The 13,336-nt window shown below is 40.1% G+C and overlaps 1 protein-coding gene across 1 annotated transcript; it reads right to left on the reverse strand.

Annotated features, from left to right (window-relative positions):
• Positions 1-226: 226 nt before the first annotated feature.
• Positions 227-592, reverse strand: LOC145418552 (uncharacterized). The gene has a single exon (XM_080286921.1). It carries the CDS (start codon positions 590-592, stop codon positions 227-229), a length of 366 nt encoding a protein of 121 aa, XP_080143047.1.
• Between the last annotated feature and the right edge of the window lie 12,744 nt (positions 593-13,336).

Below are 13,336 nucleotides of genomic sequence, written 5' to 3' on the forward strand. Positions count from 1 at the left end.
GTTTTGTGAGAGTTTGTGATCACAGGGTATGGGCCTTCGTATGGGGTTTGGAGTGGTGAAGTGTGTTGACCCCTCCTCACGAAGACCTGTTCGGCAACTGATAGTGAGTGCGGGATGAACATCATCTGTTGCTGGCAAGAACGAGGAGGGACTGGTCGTAATCCTGCATTGCCTGCTGGAGCTCTGGGGTGAAAACCAGGGCCGGCATGCCTGGTTGCGGATCGAACTACCTCGGCAGCCTCAAGTCTTCCCCATACATTAGCTCCGCCAGGGAATTCCCGATGTCCTCCTTCTCCATAACCCTCAAGTTTAGGAGAATAATAGGCAGCACAGCCACCCAATTCACTGGGTGGGGAAGTGCTCTCCGTGCTTCCTTCAGGTGACGATGGTAATGCTCAGTCATCCCGTTTGCCTGAGGGTGATATGCGGAGGTTCTTTGGTGTTTAGCACCCGGGAAGTCCATTAGGTCCTGCCAGGCCCGAGATTCGAATTGGGGGCCTTGGTCTGTGAAGATAACCTGCAGGGCGTCAAAATGAGTGACCCAGGATTTCAGGAAGCGATACACCACACGGTCAGTAGTTGCGTCCAGCATGGATGTGGCCTCGACCCACCTTGTCACTCTATCTATGCATGTTAAGATATTGCGGTTACCCCCAGATTCGGGAAGGGGGGCAAGGATGTTAGTGTGGACCGAGTGGAAAAGTTCAGTTCATGTGGGCAGCGGTTAAGGTGGTGTCTTGGTGTGGCTATGTGTCAGGACTCTAAAATATCTTAATACATAATAGCTAGCAACATACATATATAGTCTAGAGGTTAGAGCAATGTCAAACCTAAGGGCCAAAAGGAAATGATGTTAGCACCTCTCCAGAATGCCTCTCACAAGCAAAATAGCCCACGAATAGCACCTTGTGACCATACACACACATACACACATACACACACACAGGCTTCTAGAACATTTCAACAACAGTGTAACACACGTGACGCGACCCCTGCTACACCAGAATGTAGGATTATGAGATCAGAAGGAGACAGGCCATAGAACCTACAGGTAGTAGGGAGAAGAAGGCTAGCAACAAGGGCGAGAGGGTGGAAGAGAGAGAGAGCAAGACAGGAGGTAGCTCACAGGATTCTACTTTATACTTCACTCGTGTGTGAGAGAATTTGTTAATATTTCCAAGACAAATAAAAATAGTCCCATACTAATCTTTACCTCTCCTGTCATTGCATGACAAAAGGGAACGATGATTACTTACGAAACTACTCACGTATAAAAACAGCTCATCCACGAGTCTGATATATGTGTAACTGATCTACAAAACACACTACAAAGTTTCTACAAAGTTATTGTAAGATATGGTGGCAGCGCCTGACAGTATTCTCTCCAACCCCGCCTCTGTCTGCCTGATCATCATTTTGATGAAGAGGTGAAGAGGTCACAGGACGTCTTGCCAGTAGTTTTACAAAATACTGATACAAACAACCTTTCAATTTCTACGACGAACCAACGAACTACAACAATCTACGATCAACTACAAGTAACAACTCTACGAGTCGTCTGTATAATCTACATGCACCTACAAGTAGTGGCAGTCTTCATCCCAAAACTATTAAATCACAAGAAGAAAGGACCCCGAATACATCGGGAAAGGAAAACAAAAACATACGAAGAGCGGGACACGACTCACAACTCACAACCACCTGACCTCACCCTCCTCTCTCTGCTACCTCCACCCAACCTCCACCTCTCACACAAAAGTGAGAGAAGGTCAAGACGCCGAAGCAAATACCAAGCCAATATTCACAAGTCATCTTACTCACTCATCTTCACTCAAGTTACTCAGCACTACTCATTTACTCACCACAGCTACCAGTGTGGGAAGTCGACATCACCATACGTGTTTGCTGAGACGATGCCACACCTATCAACGTGTGTCTGACACCCCACAACACGTCAATCAACCCGTGAAGGACAACGCTATCACCACGTGCAACACCTCTCACACTATTCCCACCACGGTAAAAATTAGTGAGTTACATAGTTACTTCATTTATACAATACACAGTGATAGACAAAAAACTTCTGCACAAACATATAAAACGTGCTGTATAGTTACAACTTAAATACATATACCTACTTCAGTTATATGCACGACAGTTATATGCACGACTCAGTCATTAAATATTTGCACCAATAATAAATATTCTACACTGTATATATTCATTCATTTATTATAGCATTTATTTACTACCAACGAGTGTTACCATTTATACCTATATAAAATAAGTGTTTCATACATACAGCTATACATTATTACATCTACAAAGTAATAAATAAAATATACCATCACAGTTACTCAGTGAGCAATTAAAAGAATGTATTAAACATTTATTAATTAAAGTTACCTAGTGGAAACAGACAAATTAAGTTACAAAAAAAAAAATGGCCAACACAAATGACGTTAGCAAGAATGAACATCTTCCACACAATCGTGAAGACAAAGATTTCCACACAGTGCTGACACATATATTGCCCACGATAGGTACAAGTGAACAACAAGTCAGTGTATATAGTTAATACTATATATAGTGTATAGAGTTAATACTGTACATAGTGTATATATATTTTTTATATAAAATAACAAAATATGGGGCTATCTAATATCATTTTCAGTAATATCTGTGCAATATAAACTAAACCTTTAAAATCGGTCCCAAGGGAATTAGCCAGCAATTATGCAACCTCGGACAACACCAGAAAAAGCGTAGACAAATGAAGAAAAACAAACTATAGAAATTCAATACATACAAAAAAAAAAAAAAAAAGGAAAGAAAGAAAGAAAAGAAAAGAAATACAGTAAGATCACATAAACAAATGAAGAAAAAAAAAAGTATAAAGGTTACTACAAATGCCGAAATACCACATAAACTCCTTCTATAAGTGAAACAAAAAGCAAATAGTGTTCTCCACAAGCAAGTGGCGTGGCACATCATCACATAAACTCCTTCTATAAGTGAAGCAAAAAGCAAATTGTTGTCTCCACGAGCCATTGGCATGGCACATCATCACTATCATCGACCGCAGCATGACCGGATTCGATGTCAGGACTGCAATTATTACAATTATGTAACTACAAACAATATGTAACAATTATGTAATGACAAACTATTGCATTATGTTACACTTGCTACAATTATATAACTACAAACGATATGTAACAATTATGTAATGACAAACGATTGCATTATGTTACACTTGCTACAATTATATAACTACAAACGATATGTAACAATTGTGTAACAACAAACGATTGCATTATGTTACACTTGCTACAATTATGTAACTACAGACTATATGTAACAATTATGAAACGACAAACGATTGCATTATGTTACACTTGCTACAATTATGTAATTACAGACTATATGTAACAATTATGTAACGACAAACGATTGCATTATGTTACACTTGCTACAATTATGCATTACCACAATGTTACCACAGTATTATGTAACAATTCATACAATGTTACAGTTATGCATTACCACAATGTTACCGCAATATTATGTAACAATTCATACAATGTTACTACAATTCTGTATTACCAGAATCATTACACAAGTTAGGTGAAATATTAGACATTACTAAAGGGATAACTCCATATGTAATGTAATAACCTAGCAATATTACCATTGCACAAGTATATGCATATGTCTGTTATATATATATCTTACAAAATTTCATACAACAACTAATTTAACTATATTGCATTTATTCAATTATGTAAACAACTTGTTTATAATATAATATTACTGGATCAGTACAATATCATCATGAATATCATGTCTATACAATATTATAATCAATATTGTGTATTAACCCGAGACGTCCCATCAACGTATGGATACGTTGCAACATTCTGCATTTCCCAGTCCCGTCAACGTACCGGTACGTTTTGCAATTGCAAGTTGCATAAATTCCACAATTTTCAAAACTCGCGCTTGATTTTTGGTACGTAGTGTCGCTCGACCTTCCCCTACCTGCCACCAGGCTTGGACACTCAGTGACCCCACACGACCTGCGCTCACCTGCGGCTCGGTCACTCACCTTTTAGCAACAGTCCCGCTCAGACATGGCGCATAGAGGTCTCTCGGAGGACGAAATTCAAGCCGCCCTGGATGCCTTTACTGGTGATAGTGATTCACCACTCGATGACAAGGAGATGGACAAAGATTATGTCCAACCAGAGGATGTGGAAAGCAGCACCAGTGATGAGGAAGTCCCATCCCCCAGGAAGCGGTGCTACGTGACTTATCATGCTGCAGGAGAGGGTCAGGCTGCACAAAAACATGCAAGATCCTCTAGCCAGCCCCTACGTGACGTGGAGCCCGATTTCGAGGACGAGGACGAGGACGAGGACGAGCACAAGGACATAGCCTTGGGACATGCTGCCACGTGGTACGGCCATGAGGTTATTACTCATCATGGCCCAGAGCGCACACCACATCCTTCTAACAGGTATAGGCCTACTGTCTTGTTTGGGGATGGCGGGAGTGGCGTTGAGGGAGTGGGGAGTGAAAGGGAAAGTGTTGAGAGGAGTGTGGAAAGTGAGAGTGGTGGGAGTGAGTCACGTGGTGGTGTGAGGCGGCGGGGCTTATCACTTGGGGCAGTGAGGGTGGGTGGTGAGTCACGTGGTGTGGTGATGGAGCAGGGAGGTGAGGAAGAGCCACTCCCTAGCACGTCTTATGCTCCCCAATATTCCTGGGCTTCCTCCCCACAGCCCCCTGATGTTCCCCAAGGCCGTAAGGGTAAGGGAATGGGGAAGGGTAAAGGCAGAGGGAAGAGGAGTGCGAGTCGGGAAGCCCTACGCACTCCTCCTTCCCAACCTCCCCCACCATCATCTCCTCCCCACCCTGATGAAGGCGAGGATGGACACAATCGGGACGAGGAATTTGTGTCTTGGAATTGGGAGGATGGGAGTGATTTTACTCCCCTCATTCACCCATTCACTGAGCAGAGGCGTGCTGGATGCATTGCTCCCGGTATTCACCCAAATTCAACCAGGCTGGATTTTTTCCATCTTTTCTTCAGTGAGGCTTTTGTGGAGGAAATAGTGGATCAAACAAACTGGTTCGCTAACAGCCAGCGGCGTTAGAGTGAAAGACAGGGCACAAGGAGCAGGCATTCAATCCTCTATGATTACCCAGTGTCCCTTGCAAAAATGTTTTTGTTTTTGGCCTTGGTACTTTTGATTGGTATTGTACGAAAGAACCGAATTCCTGCATACTGGACAAGGGATCCTATTATGCTTACACCAATATTTGGCCAAGTAATGAGCCGTAATCGGTTTCAGCAAATTCTAAGCCGCCTCCATTTCTATGATGCAGCTGATCCTGCAAATGCTAATGACACAGATAAGATGAGGCGAATTAGATTGGTTTTTGATCACCTAAGGCAGACATTCCGTTCCTCATTTTATCCCTATAGAGACCTTGTCATAGACGAGAGTCTCGTGTTGTGGAGAGGCAATATTTCATTTCGGTAGTACATACCCAGCAAAAGGCACCATTTTGGGTTCAAGATCTTTGTTATGTGTGACTGCAGGACTGGGTATGTGCAAGACATAGTCTTGTACACCGGTGCACAACAGACATAATAGAAGATTGGAGTATTGGTCTGTCGGGAGCTGTGGTAAAGACAATGATAGAAGACTATCTTCATCGTGGTCACGTCCTTTACCTTGACAATTGGTACACTAGCCCTCTTCTCGCTCGATTTCTATACAGGCATGACACGCGGATATGTGGGACCGTCAAGGTAAACCGGCGTCACATGGTCAAGGTGGGGCGGAAACTTGACAGGAATGAGGTTGTCTTCTTCCAGGCAAACAATATCCTTGAAACTGTGTGGAACCACAATAGAGAAGTCCGCCTCTTGTCCACGGTTCACCGCCCCTTCATGCACCGTACAGAGTCGATAGATTATCGGAGCGAGAACAGGCACCATGTATGGAAACCTGAGTGTGTGCTTGATTATAATATCAACATGTGCCTGGTGGACCAGTCAGACTCCATGATATCCACTGTCGAGTGTGCCAGGACCACGATGAAGTGGTACAAAAAACTATTCTTTCACCTGCTTCACATTACTGCCCTGGATTGCTACCACCTTCACGCCATGACAACAGGAGTTCAGGAAACCTTTGAAGGGTTTGTGAGGGAGCTGACACGAGAGATTGTTGCAAGATATGCGGTTGAAAGGCCCCAGCACCGCACCCGCACAGCCCCAGGTGCCCACCCTCCCCTGAGATTATCTGCCTGCCATTTCTCCACCCCCATACCTCCCCAGTCAAATAGACCTAGGCCCCAGCGCAGGTGTCATGTGTGTAGCAATTCCCGCGTGAGACCCACCACTCAGAGAAAGGACACCCGCTATGAGTGCGTTCAGTGTGACGTGGGTCTGTGTATTCACCCATGTTTCAGTGAGTTTCACACACTCCTGTACTACTAATAAGGTGTGAATGCGATAGGACGCTGATTATCTGAAATAAATGCGACAAATAGACGCTCAGTGTAATTATAAGGCCAGTAGATCTTTAAATAGTTGTATGGAAGTGAATACGGGTGTAATATAAGTGGAAAATTATTATGTAAGTGTATGAATATTATCTAAGTGGAAACATACCTTGCGAGGGTATTTTGATGTGATATTCATACACTCAGTGGAATAAATAAGGCCCGTAAATATGTAAATAGGAGTCTACAAGTGAACACGGGTGTAATATAAGTGGAATATTAGTATGTAAGTGTAAGAGTAGTTTCTAAGTGGAAACATACCTTGCAAGGGTATTTTGATGCGATATTCAGACGCTCAGATAAATAAATAAGGCCCGTAAATATGTAAATAGGAGTCTACAATGAACACGGGTGTAATATAAGTGGAATATCACTATGTAAGTGTATGAGTATTATGTTGGTCAAAACATTCATTGCGAGGGTATTTTCATGCGATATTCTGACACTCACTTGAATAAATAACGTCAGTAAATATGTATAGTGCAGAATGGGGTGTAAATGGGAGTAATGTAAGTGGTAAATTATATTGTGATTGAAGAAATAAAGAAAAAGTGGAAACACTAGTGTTAGAGAGTGTGGTTGCTACGAGATTATGTGCTAGCATTTTGCTAAATGCCCTCGTAATGAATATGAATAATTGAAAACGTTTATAGTGGTGGAGGAAAGGTTCAATGTAAAGAAGAAAATATTATGAAAGTGATAAAACAATGTTGTATGTTGAAATACAAGTCATAGCTAGTGCGCTGAGTAAGCATTTGTGCGCTATACTTATGCTAAATGTCATCATAATGAATGAAAACAGCTGAAAACATTTACATACAGTACAAAATGGTAAAATGGCGTTGAAACAGTAGTATACAAGTAGAAAAAATGATATGTTGACTGAAACAAGTAACTTAGCACATAGTGTTTTACCAATCGGTCCAAACGCGCTATGCTCGCGCGAAGGTACAATGCTTATTTTTCATATATATGTCATTGAAATTCATTATATTGTTATTCTTATTGTTTATTAGTTCAAATTCAATAAATGTAGAGGTGTTGTTTGTTGTTTCTCCCAAAATTACCTACCATAGAAAACGTGAGCGCCTCACACCTCAATGATAGAATACGATACCTGGTGCAGGGGACCTCACCTGTTCTGACCGGTTGTGGACCACAGTAGGCACTTTCTTTGTGATTTTCCTTTGTTTCTCAACATAAGCGGAAGTTTTAGCCAAAAAACAATTTTTCCAAAAGTGGTCGGACTGGGGGATGTCATAGGTGCGAAAGTGGTCGGGACATGACGGGTTAAGAGGGAAGAAGAAGAATATTATGTATTAATAGATTAGCATATGTCAATGATGATTGCTGTCGGAGGACCGCCAGCTACATGACCGAGCGATGTCAGGACTCTAAAATATCTTAATACATAATAGCTAGCAACATACATATATAGTTTAGAGGTTAGGTCAATGTCAAACCTAAGGGCCAAAAGGATATGACGTTAGCACCTCTCCAGAATGCCTCTCACCAGCAAAATAGCCCACGAACAGTTCCTCGTGACTATACACACACATACAAACACACAGAGGGAGTCAATCGAGGCAGACGTCCGACACCGGCGCTCCGTACCGAACCAACACGGCCAGTGGCATTACCTAAATTAGTATCTTTGTATGAGTCAAGCTGTGTACCAGGTTAGACTAAATGATTTTTCATTATTAAAAGGAAAAAAATAATAAGTTTAAACAAGACTTGTTCAAACAGGAAAGAGAACCAAGGGGAAAAAATGTGCTGAGTCAGCTGAGGTTTGTTTAGACTACAGCAACACGGGGAAAGTGAACATACTCTGTAAGTACATACTCTGTTCTTTTAGTATTGCAAAATGGATACATACTTTAGTAAAGCAAATTTGGAGAAGAAAAGGGATAAAGGTAAAAAGCAAAATGATGATTTCTACCCAGAACTGGTTGAAGTGGAGACTCATAATAGACTGGTTGAATGTGTACACAAACTATAAATGGCTTTCAAAAATGAAATTGATGAAATAAAGAAGCAGATGCACTTGCAAAAGGAAGAAATAGAAAAACTAGGAAGGGAGGCCAATAAGAAAGACACAACCATCAGTGAACTAACAGTGGAACTGAGTACACTTAGGAAGAAAATGAGTGAAATGGCAAGTATAGTAGTCAATCACGAGAGTGTTATGGAAGAGTTTAAAAATGACAAAGAGACAATTAGGCAAGTAAGCAGTCTTATAGACCAGAGCAGTGATATTGAGGAGAAGATAACACAGGTGAATGAAGCTGTGCAAAGCTACAAAAATGATGTGGAAACCACGTATGCTGAAATGGTGAAAGTAAAGAAAGACTTAGAAACAAGGGTGGAGGAAAAAAGCATTAAAAAGGAAGTGAAAAGAAGAATCCAAAACAATCCAAAGTTAGTCAGAGATTCAGTAGATATAAACAAATCTATAGTAATCTCTGGTATAGAAGAGGAAGAAGTAAAAAACAAGATCACAAGAGACAAAAAGGAGATGGCAAATGTAATTAGCTTATTGAAAGAAGTATCAGAGGAAATCTGTAGTAAAGACATAGAGGAACACAAAAGGTTAGGGAAATACGAGAAAAGCAAGACAAGACCTCTAAAGGTGACTTTCCAGAGTGTAAACACTGTGGAAGAGATACTAAAAAATACAAAGAATCTTATGGAAAAAGAGGAGTTCAAAAATGTATGGATAAAAAGATGCCTAACACAAAAGGAACTGGAATTACTGAAAGAGAAAAGGGAGGAAGCAAAAACAAAAAATGAGGGAAGATCAGAAGAGAAGAATTTTTTTTTACAAAGTAATAGGATTGCAGGTACGAAAGTGGTACACAAACAGGATGGAATAAAAAGGAGGAAGGTAGTAGAACCATGTCATGACAAGTATATAAACAAGATGATAATGTTGATGTACTCAAATGTGGATGGAATGGTATCTAAATTACTAGAGATGAATGATTATGTCAGAGAAAATGAACCACAAATAATATATCTAACTGAAACAAAATTAACACCAAGGATATCCAATGACATACTAAACTTAGAGGAATACAATATATGGAGAAGAGACAGAAATTTAAAAAAAGGAGGAGGAATTATAATATTAACTAAGAAAAATCTAAAAATCAATGAAATAAACCTAGATATACCATCACAAGTAGAACTGATTGCAGTAGAGATCAACCCATCTGAAGGTAAAGTAATTGTAGCCAATTTGTACATGCCACCCAGATCAAATACATGGGAAAGAGATGAATATGAGGACCTGGCAGAGAGTACAATTTAGAGTTTAAGATCATTACTACATAAAATGGAAGAGAAATCGGAAAGAATTATACTAAATGGGGATTTCAGTACAAATATAAATTGGAATACTCTAGATATAATTAGCCAAGAAAGCTGTTGGGACCAAAAGCTCCTGGATCTCGTGCAAGAGTTTTTCCTAACGCAACATGTGAGGGAAACCACCAGAAAAAGAGGACTTGATGTACCTTCAGTGCTAGATCTAATATTTACTAGGCAAGAAAATGATATTGACAGTTTAATATATCACCCTCCACTCGGCAAAAGCGATCATGCAGTACTAAATTATAACTTCAGTATAGCATATGATATAGTAAAAAGAAATGACAGTTACAAAAAGAGCCTAAACTATAAAAAGGGAAATTATCAAGACCTAAAGAAGTATTTCTTAGAAGTTGATTGGGAAAATGAGCTTAGAGGACAAGATTTAAATGCTGTATATAAAAAATTCCGTGAATTTTATGAAATAGGAGCCCAGAAGTACATCCCACAGCACAAAGAAGCAGATAAGAAAATACAGAAATGGTTTAATACAGAACGTAAAAAATCAAAAGAAAGAAGAGATTTGTTGTGGAATAGATACAGAAGACACAATAGTGAAAGGGCGTATAATAATTACAAACAGGCAAGAAACGATTATACAAGAATAAGGAGGGAAGCCCAAAAACAAATTGAGGAGGATATAATAAATAAAAGTAGTTTTCAACCAAAGCTGTTTTACAGCTATATCATAAGCAAAACCAAAGTAAAAGATATAATACAATCCATTACGGACGAGAGAATCACTTATACACAAGAGAAAGATATTTGTGAAGCACTAAATAAGAATTTCCAATTAGTTTTTACAGAAGAAAAAAAAATTGAGAGGAACTATGTGGAACATGCATGTCCACACATACTACCAGATATACAAATAGCAGAAAAAGTAATACAGGAGGAGTTAAGTAGATTAGACAGAGGAAAAGCAAATGGTCCTGATGAAATTTCATGTTGGGTGCTACGAGAATGTGCAAAGGAGTTAAGTAAACCATTATTTTTAATTTTCAAGAAATCCTTGAGTCAAGGTAAACTACCTGATATTTGGAAAAAAGCAAATATTGTCCCCTTATTCAAGAAAGGAAATAGACAAAATCCACTCAGCTACCGACCAGTATCATTGACCAGTGTTGTAAGCAAGGTATTAGAAAAGCTTATAAGAAAAGCTTGGGTAAATCATCTAGAAGAACACAGTATGATAACAGAAAGACAGTTTGGTTTCAGATAAGGAAAATCATGTGTTATTAATCTGTTGAGCTACTATGACAGAGTAACAAACACAATACAGGAAAGGGAAGGATGGGTGGACAGTATCTATTTAGATTTCAAGAAAGCTTTTGACACAGTACCACACCAAAGACTTTTATGGAAACTGTACCATCAAGGAGGAATTCGAGGCAAACTGTTTTGTTGGATGCAAGACTTTCTCATAAAAAGAGAAATGAGAACAGTACTAAGAGAAAACTACTCATCATGGAAAGAAGTGACTAGTGGAGTACCACAGGGTTCAGTGCGGCACCAATCATGTTTTTAGTGTATATAAATGATATAAACAGTAACACTGGAAATGAAAGCTATCTGAATATGTTTGCAGATGATGCAAAAATACAAAGGAGAATTACTAACACAGACTCTTGTAAAGAGCTACAAGAAGAATTAAATAAACTTCATGAATGGAGTAGTACATGGCAAATGGAATTCAATGTGGACAAGTGTCATGTAATCAAGTTTGGTAAAAGTGGAAAAAGACCTGATTAGGATTATAAGTTAGGAAATAAAACCCTATACACATCAGAAAGAGAGAAAGACCTAGGTGTGATTATCAATAACAGACTATCTCCGGCTGACCACATCAGCGAGAAGGTACAGAACATGTATACACTGCTTGCAAATATGAGAATAGCATTCACATACATAAATGAACACATGCTAAGAAGGATAATAACATCATTCATTAGACCAACCCTGGAATATGCATCAGTAGTCTGGAGTCCTTATCTCAAAAAGCACATAGACAAGCTTGAAAAAGTTCAAAAGGCCGCTACAAGATGGATACCAAGCTTAAGGGACCTAAGTTACGAAGAAAGACTAAATAAACTGAATCTACCAACACTACAGGAGAGAAGGAAAAGAGGTGACATGATAATACTATATAAGTGCATATCAGGGAAGGAGAAAATAGACATAAATGATTACTTAACATATGAAGAAGCATCAGCAAGAGGACACTGCAAAAAACTGCATAAGAAGAGAGGTGATAAAGACGTAAGAAAATTCAGTTTCCCAAACAGAGCAACTGATCAGTGGAATGCACTACCGAATGAAATAGTGTGTGCCAAAACAATTCACAAACTTAAGGATATGTATGATAAATATGGTTTAAGACACGGGACAGTACGAGCTTGACTCATTCCTGTAAAGATACAATTAGGTAAGAATTAGGTAAGAACAGGCTTCTAGAACATTTCAGCAACAATGTAACACACGTGGCACGACCCCTGCTACACCAGAATGTAGGTTTCTGCGATCAGAAGGAGACAGGCCATAGAAGCGACAGGTAGTAGGGAGAAGGAGGCTAGCAACATGGACGAGAGGGTGGAAGAGAGAGAGAGCGAGACAGGAGGTAGCTAAGGGGACTCTACTTTATTCTTCACTCATGTGTAAGAGACTTTGTTAATATTTCCAAGACAAATAAAAATAGTCCCATACTAATCTTTACCTCTCCTGTCATTGCATGACAAAAGGGAACTATGATTATCTACTTATAAAACTACTCACATATAACAACCGTTCGTCCACGAGTCTAATATATGTATAACTGATCTACAAAACACACTACAAAGTTTCTACAAAGATATTGTAAGAGATGCACTTTTGCTGACTGACATGCCACGCATGCTTGGACCCAGTTGGTGGTGTCACACCTCATCCCTGTCCATACCACTCACCGGCTGAGTAAGCTATGCGTGCCGCGAATGCCTGGGTGCACCATCTCAAGATAATGACTAAATACTTGCCTTCAGAATCGTTGGGGAATATAAGGCTGTGCTGTCCCAGAGGATATGTCCCACCAGAGTTTCCGGGGTGTGCCGGTGACATCAAACTGTTGCAGTTGCAGTGAGGTTGTTGCCTGCAGGAATTCTTGGATTTCCTGATCGTCCTGTTCCCAGGCCAAGGCTGCATGGTCAAGCGGGGGTAGTGTAGGGCTGACAGCTGAAACTCCATGGGACAGGGCGTTTACAACCTTGTTCAGGTCCCCATTGACATGCTGGATGTTAGTGGAAAACTCTGAAATGAAGGGTAGCCGTCTTGCCACCCGAGGAGACCAATTTTCACCTTCCTGAGCCATGGTGTAAATAAGGGGATTATGGTCAGTGAGGATGGTGAATTCTCT

The sequence above is a fragment of the Coenobita brevimanus genome, chromosome 115 (genome assembly GCF_032717465.1).
Source record: "Coenobita brevimanus isolate Jiangsu-jjx chromosome 115, ASM3271746v2, whole genome shotgun sequence".
NCBI lineage: Eukaryota > Metazoa > Arthropoda > Malacostraca > Decapoda > Coenobitidae > Coenobita > Coenobita brevimanus.

Coding starts and splice junctions, on each gene's coding strand:
- LOC145418552 (XM_080286921.1), bottom strand. CDS start 592: ATGCTGGACGCAACTACTGACCGTGTGGTGTATCGCTTCCTGAAATCC.